This window comes from Psammomys obesus, unplaced genomic scaffold (genome assembly GCF_907164565.1).
Source record: "Psammomys obesus unplaced genomic scaffold, mPsaObe1.curated_primary_1811, whole genome shotgun sequence".
Lineage (NCBI taxonomy): Eukaryota > Metazoa > Chordata > Mammalia > Rodentia > Muridae > Psammomys > Psammomys obesus.
The window spans coordinates 5,519,394-5,541,717 of record NW_026596430.1 but is presented as its reverse complement, the minus strand read 5'-3'; the positions used below and the strand labels follow the sequence as shown (position 1 = coordinate 5,541,717).

The 22,324-nt window shown below is 42.1% G+C and overlaps 2 protein-coding genes across 5 annotated transcripts in view; one reads left to right on the top strand and one right to left on the bottom strand.

The window, feature by feature from the left end:
- Positions 1 to 1,126: 1,126 nt before the first annotated feature.
- Dydc1 (DPY30 domain containing 1) lies at positions 1,127 to 10,879 on the bottom strand. Of its 2 annotated transcripts, XM_055597858.1 has the most exons (6): positions 10,733 to 10,879; positions 9,687 to 9,788; positions 8,423 to 8,512; positions 4,684 to 4,737; positions 3,962 to 4,066; positions 1,127 to 1,156 (listed from the first exon to the last, which is right to left on the bottom strand). In XM_055597858.1, the coding sequence occupies exons 1-6, from the start codon at positions 10,877 to 10,879 to the stop codon at positions 1,127 to 1,129; spliced, it is 528 nt and encodes a 175-aa protein (XP_055453833.1). The 2 variants fall into 2 exon arrangements, with proteins under 2 accessions (XP_055453833.1, XP_055453834.1); XM_055597859.1 differs by lacking the exon at positions 3,962 to 4,066.
- Positions 10,880 to 13,820: 2,941 nt separating this feature from the next.
- Positions 13,821 to 22,324, top strand: part of Dydc2 (DPY30 domain containing 2) — a 13,998-nt gene continuing 5,494 nt past the window's right edge. Inside the window, exons 1-3 of one of the 3 annotated variants that reach the window (XM_055597841.1) lie at positions 13,821 to 13,892; positions 21,062 to 21,217; positions 21,562 to 21,684. In XM_055597841.1, coding sequence (XP_055453816.1) covers positions 13,881 to 13,892; positions 21,062 to 21,217; positions 21,562 to 21,684 — 291 coding nt within the window. In that variant the 5' untranslated portion in view covers positions 13,821 to 13,880. Of the gene's footprint in view, positions 13,893 to 13,932; positions 14,008 to 18,303; positions 18,349 to 21,061; positions 21,218 to 21,561; positions 21,685 to 22,324 lie in introns of those variants that run through there. The other 2 variants (XM_055597842.1, XM_055597840.1) reach the window with 2 other exon arrangements.

Sequence of the window (22,324 nt, the reverse complement as noted above, 5' to 3'; positions counted from 1 at the left end):
GGTTTGACTTGTCCAACTTTGATATCATGGGTTTTGTTGTATCTTAATATATTTTATTTTGTCATGCTTTGTTGTTTTTCTCTTAGAAGTCTGTTCTTTTGTAATGAGAGACAGAAAGGGACTAGATTCTGATGGCACAAGGTGATGAGAAGGAACTGGAAGAAGTAGAGGGAGAGGAAACTGTAATCAGGATATAGTGTATGAGAAAAAAATCTATTCTCAATAAAAGGGGAAATTACATCTATTAGTGTGTATTTTGTGATTTGTGTGTGCACATGTGTGTAGGCACAAACATTTTGTGTGCATGTGAACATCAAAGGACAACTTGCAGGAATCTTCCACAATGTGAATCTAGGAAATCAAAATCAGATAGTCAGGCTTGACGGCAGGTGCTTTTACTTGCTGAGCTCTCTTACAAGCCCTGAAGTATTTTTATTTAATACATATGTTACATTATTTATGAGGTGTTATTTGTGTGTGCTTCAGGGTCTCCAAGACTGTTTCCCATTCCACTGACTCTGTGTGAACACTCACTGCAAGAAACCTACTTTCACAAACCCTGAGAAGACAGACAGGACCTGAATACCCAACTGCACAGAGAGTAAAGAAAAGGAAACCCCACACCTGTTCTTGAGTGGGGATGGTAGAACCAAGCTCGAGAACACCCACCAACAGAGCAATGAGGAAAATCCCTTCAAATCCTGGCTACATCATGGAAGTTTGAGTAAGTGTTCCTATGAGGTTCCACCTGCTAGCAATCTGGAAAATGCTTTGTAGTTCAGTCCCAAAGAAGAGGCCATATCTGAAGCTTGTAGAAACTCTCAAGACCTCTATCCTTTGCATAGTAGTAGTTTCTTTTCTAGAACTTTCCTTCCAAGCAACCTTGTTCTTTGTAGAAATGTACATTCTTTTGGCTCATTCTGTCATAGTTCCCCAATGTATCACAAGTAACCAGTTGTATTGAGAAATCTAAACTATATTTTAAGGATACACTTGAAACCCATTTATAAAGTTAGTGGGTCAGGGAGAGGTAGAATTCAAATTTGGAAAAAGAAAAATAGATATTAGGGCCCTTGTGATTTGAAGTTTGAAACCAGTAGAAATATTTCTTTTCAATTGGTTGCTCCTATAGATCTTGATCAATGTTTAATGCAACCTAAAAGCAAAATACAAAATAAATACATTTTACTACAATGAAAAAACACAAAGCAAAAAAAAAAAAAAAAATCAAGCTTAAACAATGTTTAGGTAATCCAAATAGCAGAAGTTTTTGGAGTTTCAGGTGATTTTGAAGAGTACCCAAGTACAGTATATAATTATAAATGATGTTCCCAAATGAAGTCTTAACCGGGCCTTTCTGAGAGGCACTCCCTTTCTGAAGCCACCTCCTACTGGGAACAGAAACCCTGCCCCACTAATTGTGAGCTCCAGCCCTGGCACCTCTTATTGGAATTCCTAGTGGTTCCTTCCTAGCTAGACCTCGGGCCTTCCTTCAGACATTCACTCTCCTCTCAATGCTGTGCTCCGTTTCCTACCTCATTTAACACACTTGCACTTGGTGATAGCATTTACATCTTCTGCATGGCCCTCCTTTCCCTCCCAGAACTATTCAATACATAAGTAGGTCTTGGTCATGTGCATATCTCATCATCACCTGAAATTCAACAGCTCCACAAATAAAGCTTCCCTGCTTAAAAAACAAACAAACAAACAAACAATCTACTTCCTTTCCTCATTTTCATCAACTCATCCAATAATACTTCGCACAGCTCAGGGGCTCTAGGTTTCATTCTCGGCTCCCTCTCCCCCATTTCTTGAGCAAAACTCAAGTCCAGTCTGGTCATACCTGTGCACCTTGGTCATCTTGCATGCAGATGACTGTAACTACCCCGAGTAATCTCCATTTTCATCGTCTGCTCCACTCTAACTCTCCACCAGGTAAAAATCCTTATATCATCCCAATAGCCCCCTCTGCTCCTAAGCAGACATGCACAACCCCCATGTGCTCTGCCTTTTCCACACCCTGCCTTTAACTCTTGCCACTCTCCCAGCTCTGTGAAGCCTAGCTGGGAAACTGGGCTATTTGATGGCCTCTGGCTCTGTCTAGTTCCACATGCCCTTGCTTGATCTCTTATAATCCCTTCCCAATGGCCCATGGGCTTAAAAGGAAAGAATTGTTTATTGGTTGTAGCTCCTTCTGTCTATCACAGAATCCTTCTAGCTCTGCTTTCTGAATAGCTCTGGAAAATACTTAGTTCATCTTTTCTTCTACTTCCAATAGCCACTATTAAATGTTGCTATTCCCAGTGGGTCCCTGACCCCAACTTGCAGGCCTTTCTCACACTACATACTCCACACCTTACTCCCTCCCTTAGCTCTTTTTTCCCCATTCATCTCCTCCACTCTAGCCACATACTCTTTCTAAAGTGTGGCTCTGACAACATGGAATGCTCCTGCTTGCAGGAAAATATCTGAGACCCTGTGCAGGAATTACAAGACTTTTCATGGTCTGGCCCCTGGTGTCTCCTGATGCGTGTATCACTCTGCTCGCTCCTACCTGGGTCTTCACCCTTCTTGTGTTTTCTACCTGGAATTCTTCCTCGGAATCCCTTTTGCCCACCATTGAGCAAGAGTCCCTGACTTCCTTCCAGAACTGTCCTCCCTAAGCTTCCTCCACTCTCCATGTCGCAATCTCCTAGTGCCCAGAGACGGAAGTAACAAGATATGCCTGTTCTAGTTTGCTTTCTTCCTGTTGCTGTGACAAACACTACAGCCAAGGCAACATGGTGAGAGGTGAGTATCTGGCTTCCACTCCCAGGTCACAATTCATCACTGGAGGAAGCTGGGCAAGAAATGAAGCAAATGCCACGGAGGACCACACCAGGCCAGCATCACTTACTGGTTCACCCCCTCACTTCCCCTATTTCCAAGCCCATAGCAGTCTGGGCTCTCAAGAAAATGCCTCCACAGACACACCCAAGGGCTAATCCGTTGGAGACAATTCAAATTCAATTCCAGGTATGTTAAGTTGACAACCAAGATTAGCCACCACAATGCCCTCCTGGAGGGGCAGTGCCCATACAGATCTGACTCAGTTATTCATCGCCTTTGTTTCAGTCAGAAACCACATTGGTATGGACTGTAGATTTTCGAATGATTCTCATGATGAGCTCCAAATGCTCTTCTGATTGTGTTTCTCCTCAAGACAGGAAACTCCACCAAGTGAAAACTGCCTTATTCCCCATTGCATTCTGCATTCGACAATGCCTAACACCGACATCACAATATGCTTGATAAATAAACATATGCGTTTACATACTATAAAAACACGTATTCATATTAAATTATTTATGTGTTTACAGAGTTTGCTCCCGAGAGCCAAAATGGATCTTTCCCTTTCAAATTTGATTGTGTACTTCACAAAATTATTTTACATGTGTATTTCTAAGAGGGTTTGATGTTTTAAAGACCTAACTGTAAAATATACAAACACAGATAATTAGATATAGATAGAAGCATAGACGGAAATAAAGCTATACATGTAAATAGACAGGGATATGCTAGTGACAGGTAGAGCACCAGTTAAGAATTTGGTTAATTGGGCTGGGGAAGTGGCTCAGCAGTTAAGAGCACTGGCTGGTCTAGAGGACCTGGATTTGAATCCCTTTATGGCATTTATATGGCACCTCATAACCTTCTCCAGTCTCAGGGGATCTGGCACCCTCTGCTGGCCTTCACTGGCATGGCATGTGTATGGCACAGACATACGTGCAGGTAAAACATCCACGAACACACAATAAAGGTTAAAAAGACAGAAGAATTTAGTTAGCACTTGCACTTGTGGTCTTCTTTGCATGGAGGAAAACTGCTATTATTTGCAAACTACTATCAATCTCATATATACTAGACTTTATCAACATGAAAAATAATCTGTTCTGGGATGACACATCCTGATACTTACATCAGATAGCATTGGCTCATCAAGCTCTTCCACTCTGCTCAAGTTAGGTGCGCCATACCGATCACTGATTTCTGCTAGGGTTTTGGCGTTGTCCATCGTTGATTCCTACAGTCACAAAATTCAGTTTCTACTTTTACATGTCTTCAAAATTAACATGTTCCTTTTCTTTGAATTTTAAAATAAAATTTCTGAATTGAGCACTCAGACTCAACAGTGTTAGTTAGTAGAATCTGCCAATGCCTGTTAACAGTAAGCGAATCTAGTAAGAAGCACTAAAAACTATTTTTAAATCTATTTGGAATTCCAAAATACATTAATTTGTAAGTAATTTTATGAACAATATAACAGGACATTGTAGCCTTAAAATATACCAGTATATACTGAATGTTGCAATTTTATTCACTCTGAGATTTGTTTCAAAGCACCACACACCTGTGACTTATCACTAGAATATCCATTTGAACTGTCACTTTTGTAAGGTTTTTGGTTTTGCTTTTGCTTTGTTAAGACTGGGTCTCTCTCACTATATAGCTTCAGGCATTCCTGGAATCACAACTTTCCAGCCTCAGGCACTGTGATCACATGTGTATGTCACCTTGCCCATCCTGGACCAGCAGTATTAACAGTACCCTTATTAAAACTTTAGCCACTGATTCCAAAAATAAGGATTCTATTCTAAGATACATATTCATTTCACATAAAACACTGTAGCTCTTCCTCACCAATGACTGCATGGACTCTTTACCCCTAGCACTGCTTTCATTGCTCATCATCTCCTAGACAAAGCTAAGAAAGCACTGAATATCGCTCATTTCTATGCCATGTTTGGTTTTAAAGTTGTTGGGTTTTGTTTTGTCTTGTTCTTATAAAGTTCTATGATCAGTTTAGCAGCAAAAGTAATGTCACTTTCCAAGGATTGGAAAGAACACAGTGCACACAAAACAATGGATCACAGATTAATTTATTACTATATACTAGGGAGATAACTGTTTATAACAAATAAAATTCTTTCAAAAAATGAGCTGACCAGAGGTGGAAGGTAAATCTCAATTGTTGAAGATACCATGCTTTTCGGACACACAGTCCTGAGCTAAAACGAACATCAGTGCCTCTTACCCTGAGGAGCAGATTTTATGATACCAGAAGGTACCATGAAAGCTTCCCAAGGAAAGAAGTCACCAACAGTCCTATGAACCACAATGACCAGCATGGCATAATAATCTTAAAGGGGCAATAGTGGTACACAAACTTTAGTGGTAACTAAGATCTCTCTAATTGAACTTAAGATCTAATCAACAAGAGGGCATCCTGCTTGGCCCTTAAAGGCTAGCTACCTGCCCAGGCTGAGTGAATCTGTGGATCTTAAAAGAGAACCTACAATCACCACTTTACTAAACCAACATAATTCCTAACTGCACTCTAAATATTTGTCCTTGTACCCATAGATAAACGTAGTCCTCATCTTAAAGAAACTCATTAAGGAAACTTTTCTTTGCAACTGACAGAGACTATTACAGAAAACTGCATTAAGTTAAATTTAGATTACATTAAAATTAAATTAAAATAAAACCTCATTAAATTAAAAAGCCGAGTTGTGGAACACAGTTCCAGTGAATACATCTACAAAATAACTCCTGCTCCTAAGTCTTTGGGGACGTGGAAGAGTGGGTGGTAGGATTGTAAGAACCAGAACATCAGGGAGTTTACTATGAGACTATGTCTCATTAAGTCTCACTAGCATAAACTACATAAACATGAACTGAACAAGGACAACAATAGACTTACCAAAGTGGACATGGAACAGCCCATGAGACCTTAACCCTACACAAAGAACCACAGCAACTAAGGAATGCTATGACTTTCCCTAGGGAAAAACACACTAATGGGTTATCCAATGCCAAATGATCAGCCCTGAAAAAATATACAATATCTACATTATACAGACAAAACAAGGTGCACATGGAATATGTATACATACACATATGCACATAACAACAATTAATGAAAAAAGAGCCAATGAATTTGAAAGATACAAAGAAAGGTATGGGGGAGGATTTGGTTGGAGAAATGGGTATAGAGAAATAATGTAATTACGTTATAATCCCAAAAATAAGAAAAATGATTAAAAAAGATACATTGGATAATTTTTTAAGACTTAATAAAAATACTATGAATTTTAAAAATGGGATGAAACATTAAAATTGAAGCAAAAGTTTTAGCAAGTATGAAAAGCAACAATATTAAATTAAGATTTTTATTTTCAAGACAGGGTTTCTCTGTGTAGCCATGGCTGTCCTTGACTCACTTTGTAGACTAGGCTGGCCTCAAACTCACAGAGATCCACCTGCCTCTGCCTCCTAGAGTGCTGGGATTACAGACAGCAGCTACTGTACCTGTCTAGAATAAGAGATTTTTAAACAGTGCATGAAGTTTAGTTTCATATACAGGAAGAAGTAGTGCATAGTTTTAAATTGATTAACCTTGTCCAAGCTACTGTCCAATGTCCAAGTGGTCTTCTTAGGTCCTTAGCAACACTTACACTCTACAGTGGAAATGTTTGCCCAACATGGAAGGCCACTTCTGAATGAGAAACTTTTCTTCTAATCAAGCCAACCTACTATGGCATCCATCATTTCATTACTATCACCTTGCAGCAAAGTCACATGACTCATACTGGGATGAGGCATTTTGGCAGTTGGAAGATTACTCATTTGTGACTATACATATGGCCACCCTAATTATAGAGATATATGTGGTACTATTTTGCAAAGATAATTCTATTTTTTCTAATAAGTTCTTTTATTTATGTTTGTTTTGTTTTGTTTTTGAGGCAGGATTTCTCTATGTAGTGCTGGCTGTACTAGAACTTGCAGAGATCCCTCTGCCTCTGCCTCCTGGGATCAAAGGTGTGGGCCATTATACCAGGCTTTTCTAGGAAGTTATTATCCTGCATCCACACTGTAGACCTAAGATGTTTAGATGCTTATAAGAGCATCAACCTCAACCATAAGAATGACTATTTGATAATAATTTTCTCCCCTGTTCTTTTAACTGAACCAGAAAATAAATACATTCCTCTGCAATGGTGGGAGCTTCAACACATGACTCTCCGGCACCCAATAAGATCCAGGTTCTTAATCTTTTGTCACACACCAGAGCACCAGGAGGGAGGCCAAAATAAAACATCAGAGAGCAGGGGAAACATTCCTGTGAGCTCTTGACTCCCAAGGGACTGAGGCAAACACCCCAGAGTCTAGCCCTTCTTCAACTCAGGATTCTTCACTACATTGACAGTTTACACTGTGTGTCTGTAGGGCCAGAGCAAGGCGCACAAAAACTACTCTGAGTAGTGAGTGAGACAGGGATACTTTCCAAGCTTGAGATGAGTGACATTAAGCCTATGTGGACACGAAATACTAATGCTGTGTTGTGGTGACTCTTGTTACACAGGCCTGACACCTGTAGATAAAAGTGTGACCCTCTGGTGTGTTAGTATGTTTGTGAGCTAATGCGCATACCTAGAAAATGACCCTGTTGCACAAGCTAAGGTTCAGCGTCTAGATGTTCAGCATCTCCTCTGTTTTATTCAATTCACCACCCTATGTGTTTTTAAAGAAATGTCCACCAGCACATGTTTTTAATCCCAGCACTCAGAAGGCCAAGGCAGGGTCTCGGAGTAGGAGGCCAGCCTGGTCTACAGAGCAAGTTCCAGAACAGCCAGGACTACACAGAGAAACCCTGTCCCAAACAAAACGTTTCAAATGAGATTTTTAATCATCTAATCCATTAATAAAGGTACCAAATACATTTGGTAAAAGTTGCTTCTGATTTCAGTTTTAATTATGGGTCCAGTAATAAGAGTTACAGTTGGGTAGGGAAGTGAGTAGACATAATAAACTCAATCAGAAGTCTGGCTAATGTGGCACAAATTTTTAGGATATCAGGAATTATTGGCTAAACTAGAGATTTCACTTTATGTACATATGACCAATAAAATGGGTTTTACAAAAACTAATTCACTTAATTGTTTATTTTCATAAGAGACCTGAAAACTCAACATGAGAACAGATTTTTTTAAATGTGAATGACTTCTTGGCAAATAATGAAGAAAGTGACATACTGTTATCTCACCCACCAGAATGCCTTCAAATCAGCCATCCTTAACAACAGCTGTCTCCTCACAAAACTGTTGACAGTGGCCCTCTCGAGACCTTTGTAGCTCATGAAGACACTCACGTGACTATACCCATCCCTGTGTGATGCCTATGGTTCTGTGCTGCAACCACTGTTGTGAAACAAGAGAGCAGACAGAAAGGCTGGGACTTGAAGTAGCAGAGCTGATAGGGAGCAGGGGTATGGGTTCTGCATCCTATAGTCTTTCTGCTGGCTTGGCTGAAAGAGACAGCCTGAAAAGTCCAGAAGCTTCTAACAAGCAGATACATAACAAAAACTTCAGATTACCTTATTTAGTTGTTCTTCCACAGCCTGGAGTTCTGTCTTCTGTTTCTCTTTTTCCTGCATTTCCAACTCCAGCTGAAATGCCAGCTGCTGCTGAGGAGTAGCAAGTATTGAAATTATAGGGCAGTTATGACAGATCAATAGCTAGACATTAGCTCTATCACTCCTTTTTGCTTGTTTTTTTAGACAGGTTTTACCTAGTCCAGGCTGGACTCTAACTCATAACATTCCGCTTGCCTCCACCTCTCTAATGCTGACATTACTGGAACTACCACATCTGCTTATATGTCACTTTTAAGTCCCCAACTTCACTCTTCCTGTATGCGCATGCCTGATTCTTATATTTCCTAAAGAAGATAGGAACAGTAGCTCAGAGTCTGCTTCGAACTTATGTCACAAGCTGTTACACCCACCTATTCCTAGGCCACCTGTTATTTGTTTCTGAGCTACAAAAAAAGAAGGGCTCTCATGGCAGTTTAGTGTCCAAGTGGGTTACATAGTAATGGGAAGAAGGACTGCCTCTGACATAATCTGATTGGCCTGCTCTTTGATCACCTCCCCCTGAGGGGGGAGCAGCCTTACCAGGCCACAGAAGACAACAGTGCAGCCACTCCTAATGAGATCTGATAGACTAACATCAGAAAGAAGGAGAGTGGGACCTCCCCATCAGTGGACTTGGGGAGGGGCATTTGTGAAGAAGGGGGAGGGAGGTTGGGACCTGGAGGGGAAGAGGGAGGGGTTTATGGGGGGATACAAAGTGAATAAAGTGTAATTAATAAAATAAAAAAAAGAAGGGCTCATCCACTTGTTTTCCAAACCCATTTCCTCTTATTACCATGGAGAGAAGTTTCTGGACCATCTTTATTTCTATTTGCTAATGTCACTCATGGTGCTCTATGTGTTCCTAACTCAAAATAGAACCCACTGCCCTTCCCCTCACAAGCCCCAGAAAAGCATTATGCTCACCCACTATCTCCCTCCTCACCTGTTGCACTTCACCCTATCCACTCTTCCTAGAGAGATCCTCTGGGCTTTGAATGAGCACCAGCTCAGCGGCAGTGCCTTTGACTACTATCCCCTTGGCTTCTGCCACAACTCACTCACAGTTCTCCTATTACCTCACGCTACTGCCTTTTCAGCAAAGAAAGATGAGAATACCAGAGAGCCACAGCTAAATGACCAGAGCTGGGCAGTATTTCAGGATGTGGGTTGCACCCGCACCAAGGGTGACACTGTTCACTTAGTAACATTTGGGCTCCTGTCACACCTGCTGAAACAAGAGTTCCTCTGCTTTGAGTCGCTCCAGCATTTCCTGCTCCATCATCGCTAATTCTCTCTCATGCTCCAAATCGATCATTTCTTTCTGTCTCTAGCAAATGGTAAAAAGCAACAGCACGCAACTTATTAGAGACCAAACAGTTTGTAAATGCAATCTTAGAAGAATCTCAATTACAAACATTAGAAAGGAGTTCAGGGAATCATACGAAAGAAGGGGGAGTTAGTAAGACCTGGAGAGGATGGGAGCACCACAAGAACCAAATATATCTGGGCCCAGGGGTCTTTTCTGGGACTGATTCTCCAAACAAGGACCATGAATGGATATAACCTAGAACCCCTGCTCAGACATAGCCCATGGCAGCTCAGCATACAGGTGGGTTTCCCTAGCAAGGGGAACAGTGACTGTCTTTGACATGAACTCAATGGTGGGCTCTTTGACCTCTCCCTCCCCCCACTGAATGAGGAGCAGCCCTGATGAGACCTGATAAACTAGGGCCAGATGGAAGGGGAGGAGGACCTCCCCTATCAGGGGACTTAGAGAGGAGCAAGGAGGAGATGAGTGGGGTTGGGAGGGAATGAGGGAGGGGGCTACAGCTGGGATACAAAGTAAATAACCTGTAATTAATATAAAAAATAAAAATTATAAAAATAAAAAAATAACAAAACAAACATTAGAAAGGGAGTTAAACAAATGGTGGGCTAGTCATTTGGAAACTATCCAAAAATTTGGGGGAGTTTTATGTTTCAGCTGAACAAAGAACACAGAATTGATATTATACACTAAATACAAAGAAAAAGAAAAAAAGAAAAACAAATCTACAAATATGTCAGGAAAGGCAACACAGAGAAAAGATATTTAAAATCAAAACAGAAGCTTTCTTTCAGTTTTCTTCCCTCTCTACTTTTACATATTGTCCAAAGTTTATATATAATATACATTTTTGTAATGGAAAAACAAGATTGAACATAAAAATATAGACATGATAAAACAACTGTCATGCTCTTCGAATTTCCTAAAGGGTGATCCATATTTACCTGTTCTTCCATGGTCACATTTTCCTTATACTTATACATCCACAAGGCTAAAAATTCGATTGGATCCACTGGGCGAACTCTTGCCACTTCTGCGAGACCTTGAGTTAGGCATGTCCCCAGGCACTTGTGAAGATATAGTGACTCCATTTCTAACTCCTAAACAAAAACCATCTACAAAAGCTTTTCATTAGAGTCAAAAGTGTTCAGATTGGGCACAGTTAAGAATAAAGTCAAGCCAGGTAGTGGTGGCGCACACCTTTAATCCCAGAAGTCTTGGCAGAGGCAGGCAGATCTCTGAGTTCAAGTCTAGTCTGGTCTACAGAAAAGCCTGGAAATCCAGGGATACACAGAGAAACCATCTCTTGAAAAAAACAAAACAAAATAGCAAAGTTAAGGGGGCTACCTAAACATTCCACCCTGTCACTGGTCCTGAGTGCTTCTCATTAGGGGTGACATAAGCAAGCTGGCCCCAGGAAACTTCAAATGGTCTCCAAGAGGACTCTGCAGTAGTCATAGCTAAAACAGCTTCTACATTCCAAAGGTTCTCAAGTTTAGTCCCAGAATCAGAACTGGACACTAGCATTATTTGTGGCATTGTGCCAAGTAATACCAGTGCCAGTTAATGCCCACAACTTCCCAGGCCATGGCAGCCAGGGAGCCAAATTGCTTACGTGAACGGCCAAGAGAAGCTGGCTGGCAGATGAGTGTAGGATTTGTACACGCTTCTTCACCTTAGGGCCTTAACTCTAGTGACTCCAAGATGCTTCTCCTATGCACTTCAATAAAACACCACAGACTCTCCATCTCTTCTTTTAAAGTATACATTGCCAAAACTAGAGAATACCAATTTAAATTCAAATAAATCGCATGAAGTTGCTCATAATCTTCCCATACATTTCCCTTTAAACTAACCTCAAGCTTCTCCCTGCCATCATATATCCTGGGCTCTTACTCCACCGAATATCATGCCATTCTACATATCACACACTGCACTTTCCCATCTTGATGAACCTTTCCTCCCTCCATACCTTGTCATCTTCAAGGCCAAGAACATTTCTGGCTCTCAGAGTTTTGTCAGCTCGTACAACGGGGTTCCTCCTGCTTCAAATAGCTCATGCAGCCCTTGTCATGCTGCCTGAGATGTATGTGTGTTTGTGTGTGTGCACTTGCATGCCAGCGAGTATGTGCATGCATTTAAGAAACAGGCTCCTTCCTCTAGGTCCCCAGGGAGTACTCTGATCACAGGCCGGACACCACTGTCTCTCCATAACCACAAGTGAGCAAGTTTACGCCCACTCCCAGTGGTTTCCCAGTCTCTTTAAATATGAAGACTGCTGCTTGCTTGGCTTTTTCTGGGTTGACTATTTCTATTTACCCAACATAGGATGTGCATATGGACAATAACAGACCAAACAAATGATTCCACCCAAGCTCAGAATTGTAACACAATGAGTTTTGTGGGGTTGCCCACAGAAGCTAGGATGAGATCATATATCCCAGTGGGAAGGCTGCTGATATTTTTTCATTAAACATATGTGATGGATGTGTCTGTTGGTTGCCTTCTGAGCATTTGCATTTGTACCTACAGAATATCTCTATGACTTCATATGGCATGGAGATGAGTAGAGAAGATGAATACTAATGACAAATCAGTAAATGCAAGATTAAAACTAAAATATGTTCTGAAGGGCAGACAACAGATCTGTCAAGCCAGGAAAGAAAAAAAAAAATCTGTGAGGAAGTTGATATTTTAATTAAGCTCAAGTTTGCTGATGAAGCAGTGAAATTCACAAGACAAGAGAGGAAGAAGAAAAAGAGAAAGAACAACTCTGGCAGCCAGCAGCCAGAGGAAGCAGGGTGCCAGTGTCTCAAGACTTGCCTCTGGACCAACACACTTAACATTTTGCATAAACTTTCAGACACATTTGCCTTTGTAGACACCAACCTGGCCTGCAATGGTGATGGGAGAGCAAAATTGGCATTGATGAGGGTGATTTGGCAATGTCTAGACGTATCAGAGTATGTTCACCATTGCAGTTCTTGAATCCTATCTCAAAGGTGCAGACACACAACCATGAAATGGCATGTGAACACAGATGGCATTAGCACTGTTATTACCTTAGATTAGAATACCATCTGAATCTCCAGGCAGAGGGTCAATTAGGTACAGTTCCAGGAAATCTGGTGACAATATAAAGAAATGGAGATGGTCTCTAAATAGGTTCCCTAGTGACTCATAGGAGGGGAAGGATATTGTAGAAATTGATTCTGCCACCAAAGGAATGTAAGTGTGTGCGCATAAGTGTAGCCCAAGAACTGACTAACGCTGGCACAGATGAGCTGATTTCCTACCAAGTTGTCATTGGTGTCCTAAGCACATAGCGAAAAACATTATGGCAACTGACTGGGCTGTGTCTCCATTGTGCTTCTTCAGGGGGAAATCCTCTAAAGATAAGACAGACATCTCAATGTTGTTTTACGTTCTGTTACACAAAACATGGAATATACTCCTGCTGCTGCTTCAGAATCATGGGACCTGGGAGAGGGACAGTGGTGGTCAAGGGGAAACCTCTGAAGTTGGTCAGGATCTGTCTGTCTGTGGCTTCTGGCAGCTGCTTAGCAGTCTCAGAGGGGTTTGCATGAGTTCCCCCTGTCATCAATGTAATATCCATTTCCTGACCATGTGAAGGAAATAATAGCCATCTCTTCTGCCCTAAGAAATGTCTTTCCCAAGAAACACCAGCACGCGTCCAGCTCCACTGCAGAAAGTCCATTCCCACAGAAATGCCTGCCTCCAGCCTGGAGCAGCTGCTATGAGCCACTGAAAGGAGTTCTCTGCCAGGGCCTGGGGTAGAGGGGACCTGGATTCGGCACTTAAAACTACAGCAGGCCCAGTTCAATTTGGATTTCTGAGAAACACTGAATAATTGTCTTATACTATATTTGTGCTAGAAAGTAATCCCTTTTATCTGAAAATATAATTCAGTCAGGCAGCCACCAACCTACTGGCGGTGGCTATAGCTTGGGAAAGGAGGGGAGGAGGAAAAGGAAGAGGAGGGGCAGAAAGAAAGGAAGGAGGAGGAGTCACCCAGGCCCACCGTCTTACTCCCGGAATTAACTCTCGCTCAGCCTTCGGGTTGAGACCTACATGACTCCTGAGGTATGATTTTTTTTGAGAACTGCTTCTTCAGAGACAACACTAAAGGATCGTTTCGAGGGAAAACGCTCCAGCCTACTTGGTGCAAGCAACTGATGCACGTTCTGGCCACCTGCCAGTGAGTCGCGTCCCGTTGCCCGGCAACGAGTGCACGCTCAAGGGTAGAGCTAAGGTTCCATCCCCTACCGCTGCAGAGGAAGTAAAAGGAAATTAAAGGGGAATTCGCGCGCGATGGGAGAGGACACACACTATAGGGGAGGGGGCACATAGATGGGCGAACTAGAATTAAAAGAGTAGAAGCACATTGGAGGAACATCAGGACAGAGCAATGGAAACTGGTAGGCACCCAAAGACAGAGGGGCAGGGACCCTTAGATAGGAACCCTGAGGACCAGCAAGGCTATGAGTGTCAGAAGAGACTCCTTTGATCCAAGGGCATCAAAACTGCAGTCTAGATGGCTTGGTAATTTTAAAACTCCACACTTTTCAGAGCCATCTCAAACGCAAGCAAGTAGGTTGCCCAAAGACACCTTCCATCCGGTTCTAGTATGCACTGTCCCCTTTCTGTTCTTGCTTACTTTTTGTCGCCATGACACAAACCTAAATATACCCCGAGAAGAGGGAATCTCAAATAATGAATTGCCTCCATCAGACTGACTTGCGGGCATATCTGTGAGGCGTTTTCTTGATTGCTAATTATGGGCATATGATCACTAATGAGCAGTGCCCATCTGTGTTAGAAAGGTAGCCCAATCAGTCCGGGGAAGCAAGCCAGTAAGCAGCATTTTCCTGGTGGTTACTGCTGCAAGCTCTACCTTGGCTTCCCTTGATGATAGACTGACACTAACCTTTTCTCCCCCAATTTGCATTTCGTCGTGGTGTTTATCACAGTAACAAAGAGCAAACTAGGACGTTTGCACCGGTGATGTGTGCACTGTGTTGGGGGTTGGAGGCAGGATGTTCCCATGTTCTCTTCCAACTAATGTGGCAAGACATTGCTCAGTGGTCGAGTTTTCCATAAATGTAAGAAGGGACGACGAAACCTTTCCTTTAGTCCCCCAGCCTTAGAGCCTTCAGACATATTTACTGAGTGCTAGGTGTGTGCCAGATACCAGGGAGAGTATCCTCATAGAACTTGTCACGTTTAAGCAGTGTGGCAGCCACTCAATGGCCCAGGAATGGAGAGGTGCCCTGGGAATGTAGTCACTGATTCTGCGCTGGGGTTCTGCAGGTATAGAGGCATAGATCAGGGGATAGGGGTTGCATTGGGGATTTTGTCAAGACACACATACGTTGAATCAGAGATGTTGGAAGTTGCATTTTACCAAGCCTGTCAACAACTAGTAATCAGGCCACATAGAGCAGCAGGCGGGGGGTGGGGGAGGGAGCCTATCTATCTCTATCTGCAAACTGGCACAAAAAGAGGATGACCTGCCCCAGGCCCCCAGCCTCCACACTTACCCCAAACTTTGGGTTTAAACACCAGCGTATATATACAGGGCTAACCCTTCTGGATGTTCTTCTTCCTTGTCTTCTGGCTTCTAGAAGCTGTCTTTGACGCATGATCTTGAGAATTCTGCTGCTTCTTTCCTTTCTTTGTCTTGTCACTGTGCCTTTCTCCGTGGATCTTACTGACAACCCTGGAAATTACAGCTGCTCCTGTATGGTGCTTTTAGTGAGAATGGTTCCATAGGCTCACATATTTGAATGCTTGGTTCCCATTTGCTGTAACTATTTTGAAAGAACTAGGGGATGTGGCCTTGTTGGATATGTGTGCCACTGGGGGTAGTTTTGAGGCTTCAAAAGCCATAGCAGGCCCAGTCTGTCTGTCCTGCCTCTGACTTGCAGAAAAGATGTAAGCCCTTTTTAAATATATATATATTTATATATTTATATAAATATTTATATATTTATATATATTATTTATATACTACTCTGTCTGAATGTATGCATATAAACCAGAAGAGGGTACTAGAGCTCATTACAGATGGTTGTGAGCCACCACGTGTTGCTGGGAATTGAACTCAGAACCTTAGTGTTCTTAACGTCTGAGCCATCTCTCCAGCCCAAGATGTAAGCTCTTAGCTACTAATCCAGCACCTGCCTGCTGCCATGTCCCTTGCCCCCAAGATGGTCGTGACTCACGCTCTGAAACTGTAGAGCTACTAATTAAATGCTTTCGTTTCTGTTGTTGTTGGGTATTTTTGTTTTTCGAGACAGGGTTTCTTCTATATAGTCTTGGCTGTCCTGGGCTCACAGTTCTAAACACTTCCTTTTATAAGTTGTCTTAATCATAGTATCTCTTCATATCAATAGAAGAGTAACTAAGATGGTCTGCTTTATAATGCACTCCCTATTTCAAGATTCTTAATCACAACTGCAAAGTTCCTTTTATCATATAAAGTCGCATTCACAGGGTCCAGGTTTGAGAATATGGGCACCTTTGGGAGAAAGACTGTAGTACTGAAACAACATTCAATATGACTCCTATGTCTACAAACATTTTACTTGTTAGAGTCTTTTTACTTTGGGGTGTAATAAATTGTCTCTTAGACTTTCTTTGCCCCTGGAACCAACCTTTTCGTTAAGGATCTCTGATCCCTTAAGTAAAGAACAATATTTAATTCCCATTTGAAGCAGGGTTTGGTGGAGCACACCTCTCATCCATCACTGGAAAGGCTTTGGTGGGAAGAAGCACAAGTTCAAAACCACCCTGGGCTACCTAGGAAGTTGCAGGCTAGCCTATGCATAGTAAGACTGACTCAATAGATAGATAGATAGATAGATAGATAGATAGATAGATAGATAGATAGATAGATAGATAGATACAGAGATACAGAGATACAGAGATACAGAGATACAGAGATACAGAGATAGACAAACAGACTGACAGATACAAGTATGTTCATGGTACACACTGCTTCTAGAATGTTTGATTTTCTAGACTCTGATAGTGATAAAGGGAAGAATGTGTATGCTTTGTATACCAATATGTTTATTTATCCATCCTTAAGCTGAAAAAAATGGGAATATGGAGGCTAGGTGCTACGGACATCTGCTCACAAAATCTTGTTCCATAATAGCTCATTTTATTAAATTCTTGCCATGTGCCATATGGGGTGCCTTTTGTGTGATTAGTTGCCCAATTTTCCCTTTTTAGTACAAGAGGTGCGTACTTTATTTCTGTTTTCCAAAGACATCAAGACTCTCACACCAAACAACTTGCTGAAGAGCGCAAGCTGTAAGATGCAAGATTCAGACCAGGTGTGGTCTGTCTGATGCAGGTGTCTGTGCTGCTGTAGCTCTGTCTGGTTCACTGCCATTCCTAATATGGCATTCTGTGTCAGGCTGTGTTTTCTGCCACTCTTGATACCTATTAGGAAATCTAAAGTGATGCTGTGAGATAGCATGTCAGCAGTGGCTTAACAAGCCCATCATTTTCTTCCCCTCTCTCCCTGTGAAGTGAATGAGCCTCTGTTGTGTATGTCATAGACTAGCTTCCAACCTCACAATGGCACAGCCTGCTATGTACCCAGAGTTTCTCTCCAGGACCTTATTTTCTCTGTGCTTAGGAGTACATATGTGTGTGTTAGTTGAAATCCTTCACCTCCCTTAACTGATAATGTGCCAGGCCCTCTCAAGACTGCTGATCACTGGGACTCACAGCCTGACACAGTCCAGCTGAAAGCCTTAGGAAAGAAGCCTGCTTGAATATAACAGCTGTTGGCAAGTGTGATTTGCTTAATTCTTCTAAGAAGGTAGAAGAAAATTCTTCTACCTTCTAAGAAAGGTAGTGGTATGATTTGGGTCTTAAATGACCACCAAAAGCCACATGCTAAAGGCTTGGTTGCCAATCTGTAGTGTTAGAGCTGAATGAAACTCCAATTACTCAAACTCCAAAAGACAGCCCAAATATCCAGAAATGGTCTCCTCATGGACTATCGGAGGATTTCTGGTGGTTAGATAAAAGCCAGCATTTCTCAGGAACTTGTGAAGCCAAAGCCAATTCTCCTCTACCACAAGAAGTCATCTCCCTTATCACTGGCAGAATGTGGTACCTCTTAGCATACCAAAGTGTATTCTGGCCAGCAGGCTTTCTCAGTATAATAACCTGTTTCAAAGTTCACATTAGCATCCTAGCTTTCCTTGCTTTCTCTCCTACCCTAAACACCCTCCATCATGGGCTCCCTCCCCCCAGCTACTCATTCTTCTTATAACCGGCAGTTTCATTATGCTTTTCCCCACAATGTCCTCCCACTCCCCTGCTCTGCTCCTGATTCTATCCTGGCCAGGTCCAGTCTGTAAGCCATGATCAGTCTCTTTCTTTCTGTCTCTCCCCTACCTCTCTGTTCCAGACTCTTCCAGATGCCTCTGACTATGCCTAACTCATATTTATAATAAAAACTGCTTGCTGGATGTGATGATGCATGCCTGTAATCCCAGCTCTGAGGGAGGCAGAGGTAAGAGGATCTACTATGGAGTTTGAGGCCAGTTTGGTCAGCCTAGAATACAAACTGAGTGCAGGACAGCCAAGGCAACACAGAGAAACCCTGTCTCCAAAAACCAAAAGCCAAAGCCAACCATACGTGGATCAGTCATATCATCAGTTTGTACATGCAGCATTGTCAGAGGCTGTTGGAATCGTTAATGGGTAGGACCTTCTGGAGGAAGATGTGTCGCTAGGAGAACTTCAGCAGTGTGACCCCTTATTCTTTTTCTCCTTACTTTCATGAGGTGAGCAGCTTCGTTCTTATGTTTGCTCCCTGCCCTGAGGTTCTCTCTGCCTTTCCGCAGGCCCAAAACCAATGAAGCCAGGTGGTTATGACCTGAAACATCTGTTTCTCAGAGATACCACAGGATGAGCAAATTGCTTTCCCCACCTTTAACAATAGTCTAGTCTGACCACAAAATGTACTAATCCTTTTCTCACCTTTAACAATAGCTGAATCTGCACATATCAGAAAAAACAGACATACCCCAGATATCTAGCTGACCAGACCTGGTGCCCACAATAGACCCTATATCCGCTCCCATGATGTCAGACCCCTCATCTACCCCTTTAAAAACTGGAGGCTACTGAGAGTCAGAGCTGACTCTAGCCTAAATGTAGAGTTAGCTGCAGCATGCTGGTATAAATAAAAACCTCTTGCTAATTGCATTGATTGCGGCCTCTGAGTTTCCTTCACAGCAAGCCTCTTTGATAATTAGACCCCTTGGTGGGCCTAACAGTCCTATTTCTCCTTTTTCTAGTTTACTCCTTTAGAAATTTCCTCTGTGCAGCTGTCTCTACCTTTTCCCCTTCCTCCTCCTTCTCTTGTTCTTTGTGTAGTATTAAGAACTAAACCCAGGGCATTGTGTGTGCTAGACAAATGTTCTACCACTGATTTATACCCTGGAGAATGTTTCACTTTGAAACAGTCTTACTAAGATGCCAAGGGACTTGAACTTGGTCTGACACCCAGGAAGGCCTTGAACTTTTGACCCTCTTGCCCTAGGCTCCTAAGTAACTGGAATTTTAGTTCTTCATCATCAGGCTTGACCTCCATTGTTTCTTAAAAATAAGTATTAAGTATTGCTCTTTTGACTTGTTTTTGTTTGTTTTGTGGCAGTTTCCCACGATGTTGTTCAATCAGGCTTCAAATTCTTTTTTTAATAAAATATTATTTATTTATTGACAATTTTACATCTAATCAATGCATTTTGATCATATACAGCCCAAATTCCCCTTCCCATTCTTCCCATGCTCCTCCAGCACAACCCTCTCCTCTCTTGCACTGTTTGATTAATAGAGCATTAAGTCGAACTAGTGCTCCCTGTTTAGATGTTGACTGACTGTATTGATTTGATCTTGTGCAGGTAGCTATATCTGTAGTAAGTTCAAGCCATGTTATAAAGTGTAGACAGCATTTTACATCACTCATCTCCACCCTCCAGCTCTTACATTTTTTTTTTCCATCCCTCTTCTATGATAGTCCTTGAACCTTGGGATGGGAATTGATTCAGATGTCCCATTTAGAGTTGAACACTCAGTAGATACTTATTCTTAGCACTTGGACCAGCTATGAGCCTGTATAAACCACTGCCCATTTCAGGGAGAAGCTTTTCTGCTGCCTCTATTTCTTGATTCTCTTGCCTTAGCTTCCCAAGGGCCAGGATTACAGACATGTGCCCCCTTACTCACTTCTTTTCATTTCTACAGAGGCTCATAGTTTGGAGTTTTCCCTGAGTTTCAGAGGAGACTTAGGACTTGGACTTTTGAGCAGGTCTGGGACTATTAAAGACTGGACTATTAAAGACTTCAGTGCTGAGCACAGTTGCACATGCCTGTAGTCCTATCACTTAAAAGACTGAGGCAAGAGAATGGCAAGTTAAAGGCCAGCTTGGGCCACATTACAAAACCTTTCTCAAAAACAAAACTTAAAGCTGTGTTTAGCGCACACCTTTAATCCCAGCACTCAGGAGACAGAGGCAGGTGGATCTCTGAGTTCAAGGCCTGCCTGGTCTACAGAGTGAGTTCCAGGACAGTCAGGGCTACAGAGAAACAAACAAACAAACAAACAAACAAGTTAACGCAAAATAATTCAGAGACTCTTGAAGATATACTGACTCTATATATTTTTATTGTGAAGTAACAACTCAATTTTGGGAGCCAGGAGCAGAATATTATACTTCAGATTTTAAACATTTCCCCCAAAGCGTCATATGCTGAAGGCTTGTTTGTGGGGCTGTGTCAATACTGGGAAATGGCAGGGTCTGTAAGAGGTGGAAGCTAGTGGGATGAAGTTAAGTCATTGGAGTCACAACTTTTGAGAGGACTCTCTCTCTCCCCCTCCTGTGGGGGATGGGAGTGTGTGTTCCCCCTCTTTTCCCCCTTTTTTCTTTCCATCTCCTTCCTAAAATGGGCCACTCTTGGTGACCATACACTCTCTCTGACAATGTTTGGCCTCATTATAGGCCCAGAGTGCTGGTACCAAATGACCATAGAGTCAAACCCTTGATGATGAAAATACTTCTTGATCTCAAGTATTTTGTCATAGTAATAGAAAACTAACATAAATGTGATCCAGAAATAACTCTTATTTGTCCTGGAACAAATTTTAACTTGTTAGAAAGGATCTGTTTTAAAAGTTAGATTGCATTGTAAAACTGAGTATCTGATTTGGTGTTTCCTAGGTTTGGAACATGGATTCTGCCTACCTGAAGGAGTGCTTTGGAAACAGCCTGACCCAGGCACTGGCAGAGGTGGCAAGAGTTCGGCCCAATGACCCAATAGAATACCTGGCATACTGGCTTTACCATTACAGAGATGTAACTAAAGCTAAAGAAAAGGTGTGTTTGTATACTGGGCCTGCTTAGGGAGGGTGCAGTTTGATCAGAACACTTTGAAATCCAAGGCAGAGTCCTGAGCTAGCCTGGAGAGTTTTTGGCTCATCTACGTTAGGAGGCTTGCTTAGTCCCAGATATCTCTTTAAGTATGAGGACTCTGAGGGATAAGGAGGGGCTTTAGCTCAGCAGGTTATAGAATTGTTTTGCAGCTACTGGCTAGCTAATACTTGTGATAGGAAGTTCAGTGGGCCTGGGGGGGAGGGGGGCAGGCCTATCTCAGATGGGGGTGGGGTGGGGATTCCTGTCTAAGAGATGTGACCTGATTTGTCTCTGTCATATTACCCCAGAAAAGGCAAGAGGAGCTACAGCTTAAGGAGGAGCATGACAGAAGTCTCGAGGAAGCAAAAATGACGGAAGAGCTGAAAAAAGAGCAATATCAGATTCAACAGATGTGTGAAAAGTGTCACCAGGTAGGAAGGAAGAATGGAAAATTCAGCTCAGCCACTCCTGGCAGGGTTTTCAATAAATCCTCAAGGTACAGGCAAAAGCACACCAAAGTTACCCTTTGGCCTGTGCATCCCTCACAGCCATATATTAGCCATGAGGCATTGACATCTTGTCTATAAAATCCTTGGCAATAGAAAAATTAAATGTAAAAAGGCACATTTATTTTAGATTTCAGAAAATGTCATTAATATGATTGGCTTTAAAAACTAGATTTAAAATATGTTTTCATGCAAGTTCTTTGGAGCCCTTTAAGAATATTATTACAATTTTTTCAGAAACTGAATATAATTCTCAGCGCATATATTAAATATAATATTCTATTTAGCATTTTATCTTTACACTATGATTATGTGTCAAGCATCAGGTATGCCCTCTGTGATGTAATACAGACAGACATCAGTTACCAACTCCAAACAACTCTGCCTTCCTCCATTTGGCAAGCAGAACTTGAGGCTCCCACAGTATTTTCTACAAACTCCTAAAAGTTGTGCCATTTTACACAGTACCTGGTTAGAGAATTCTCTCAACTGTAGTATTGGGATTGACACCAGACATCTGTGTGTGTGTGTGTGTGTGTGTGTGTGTGTGTGTGTGTGTGTGTGT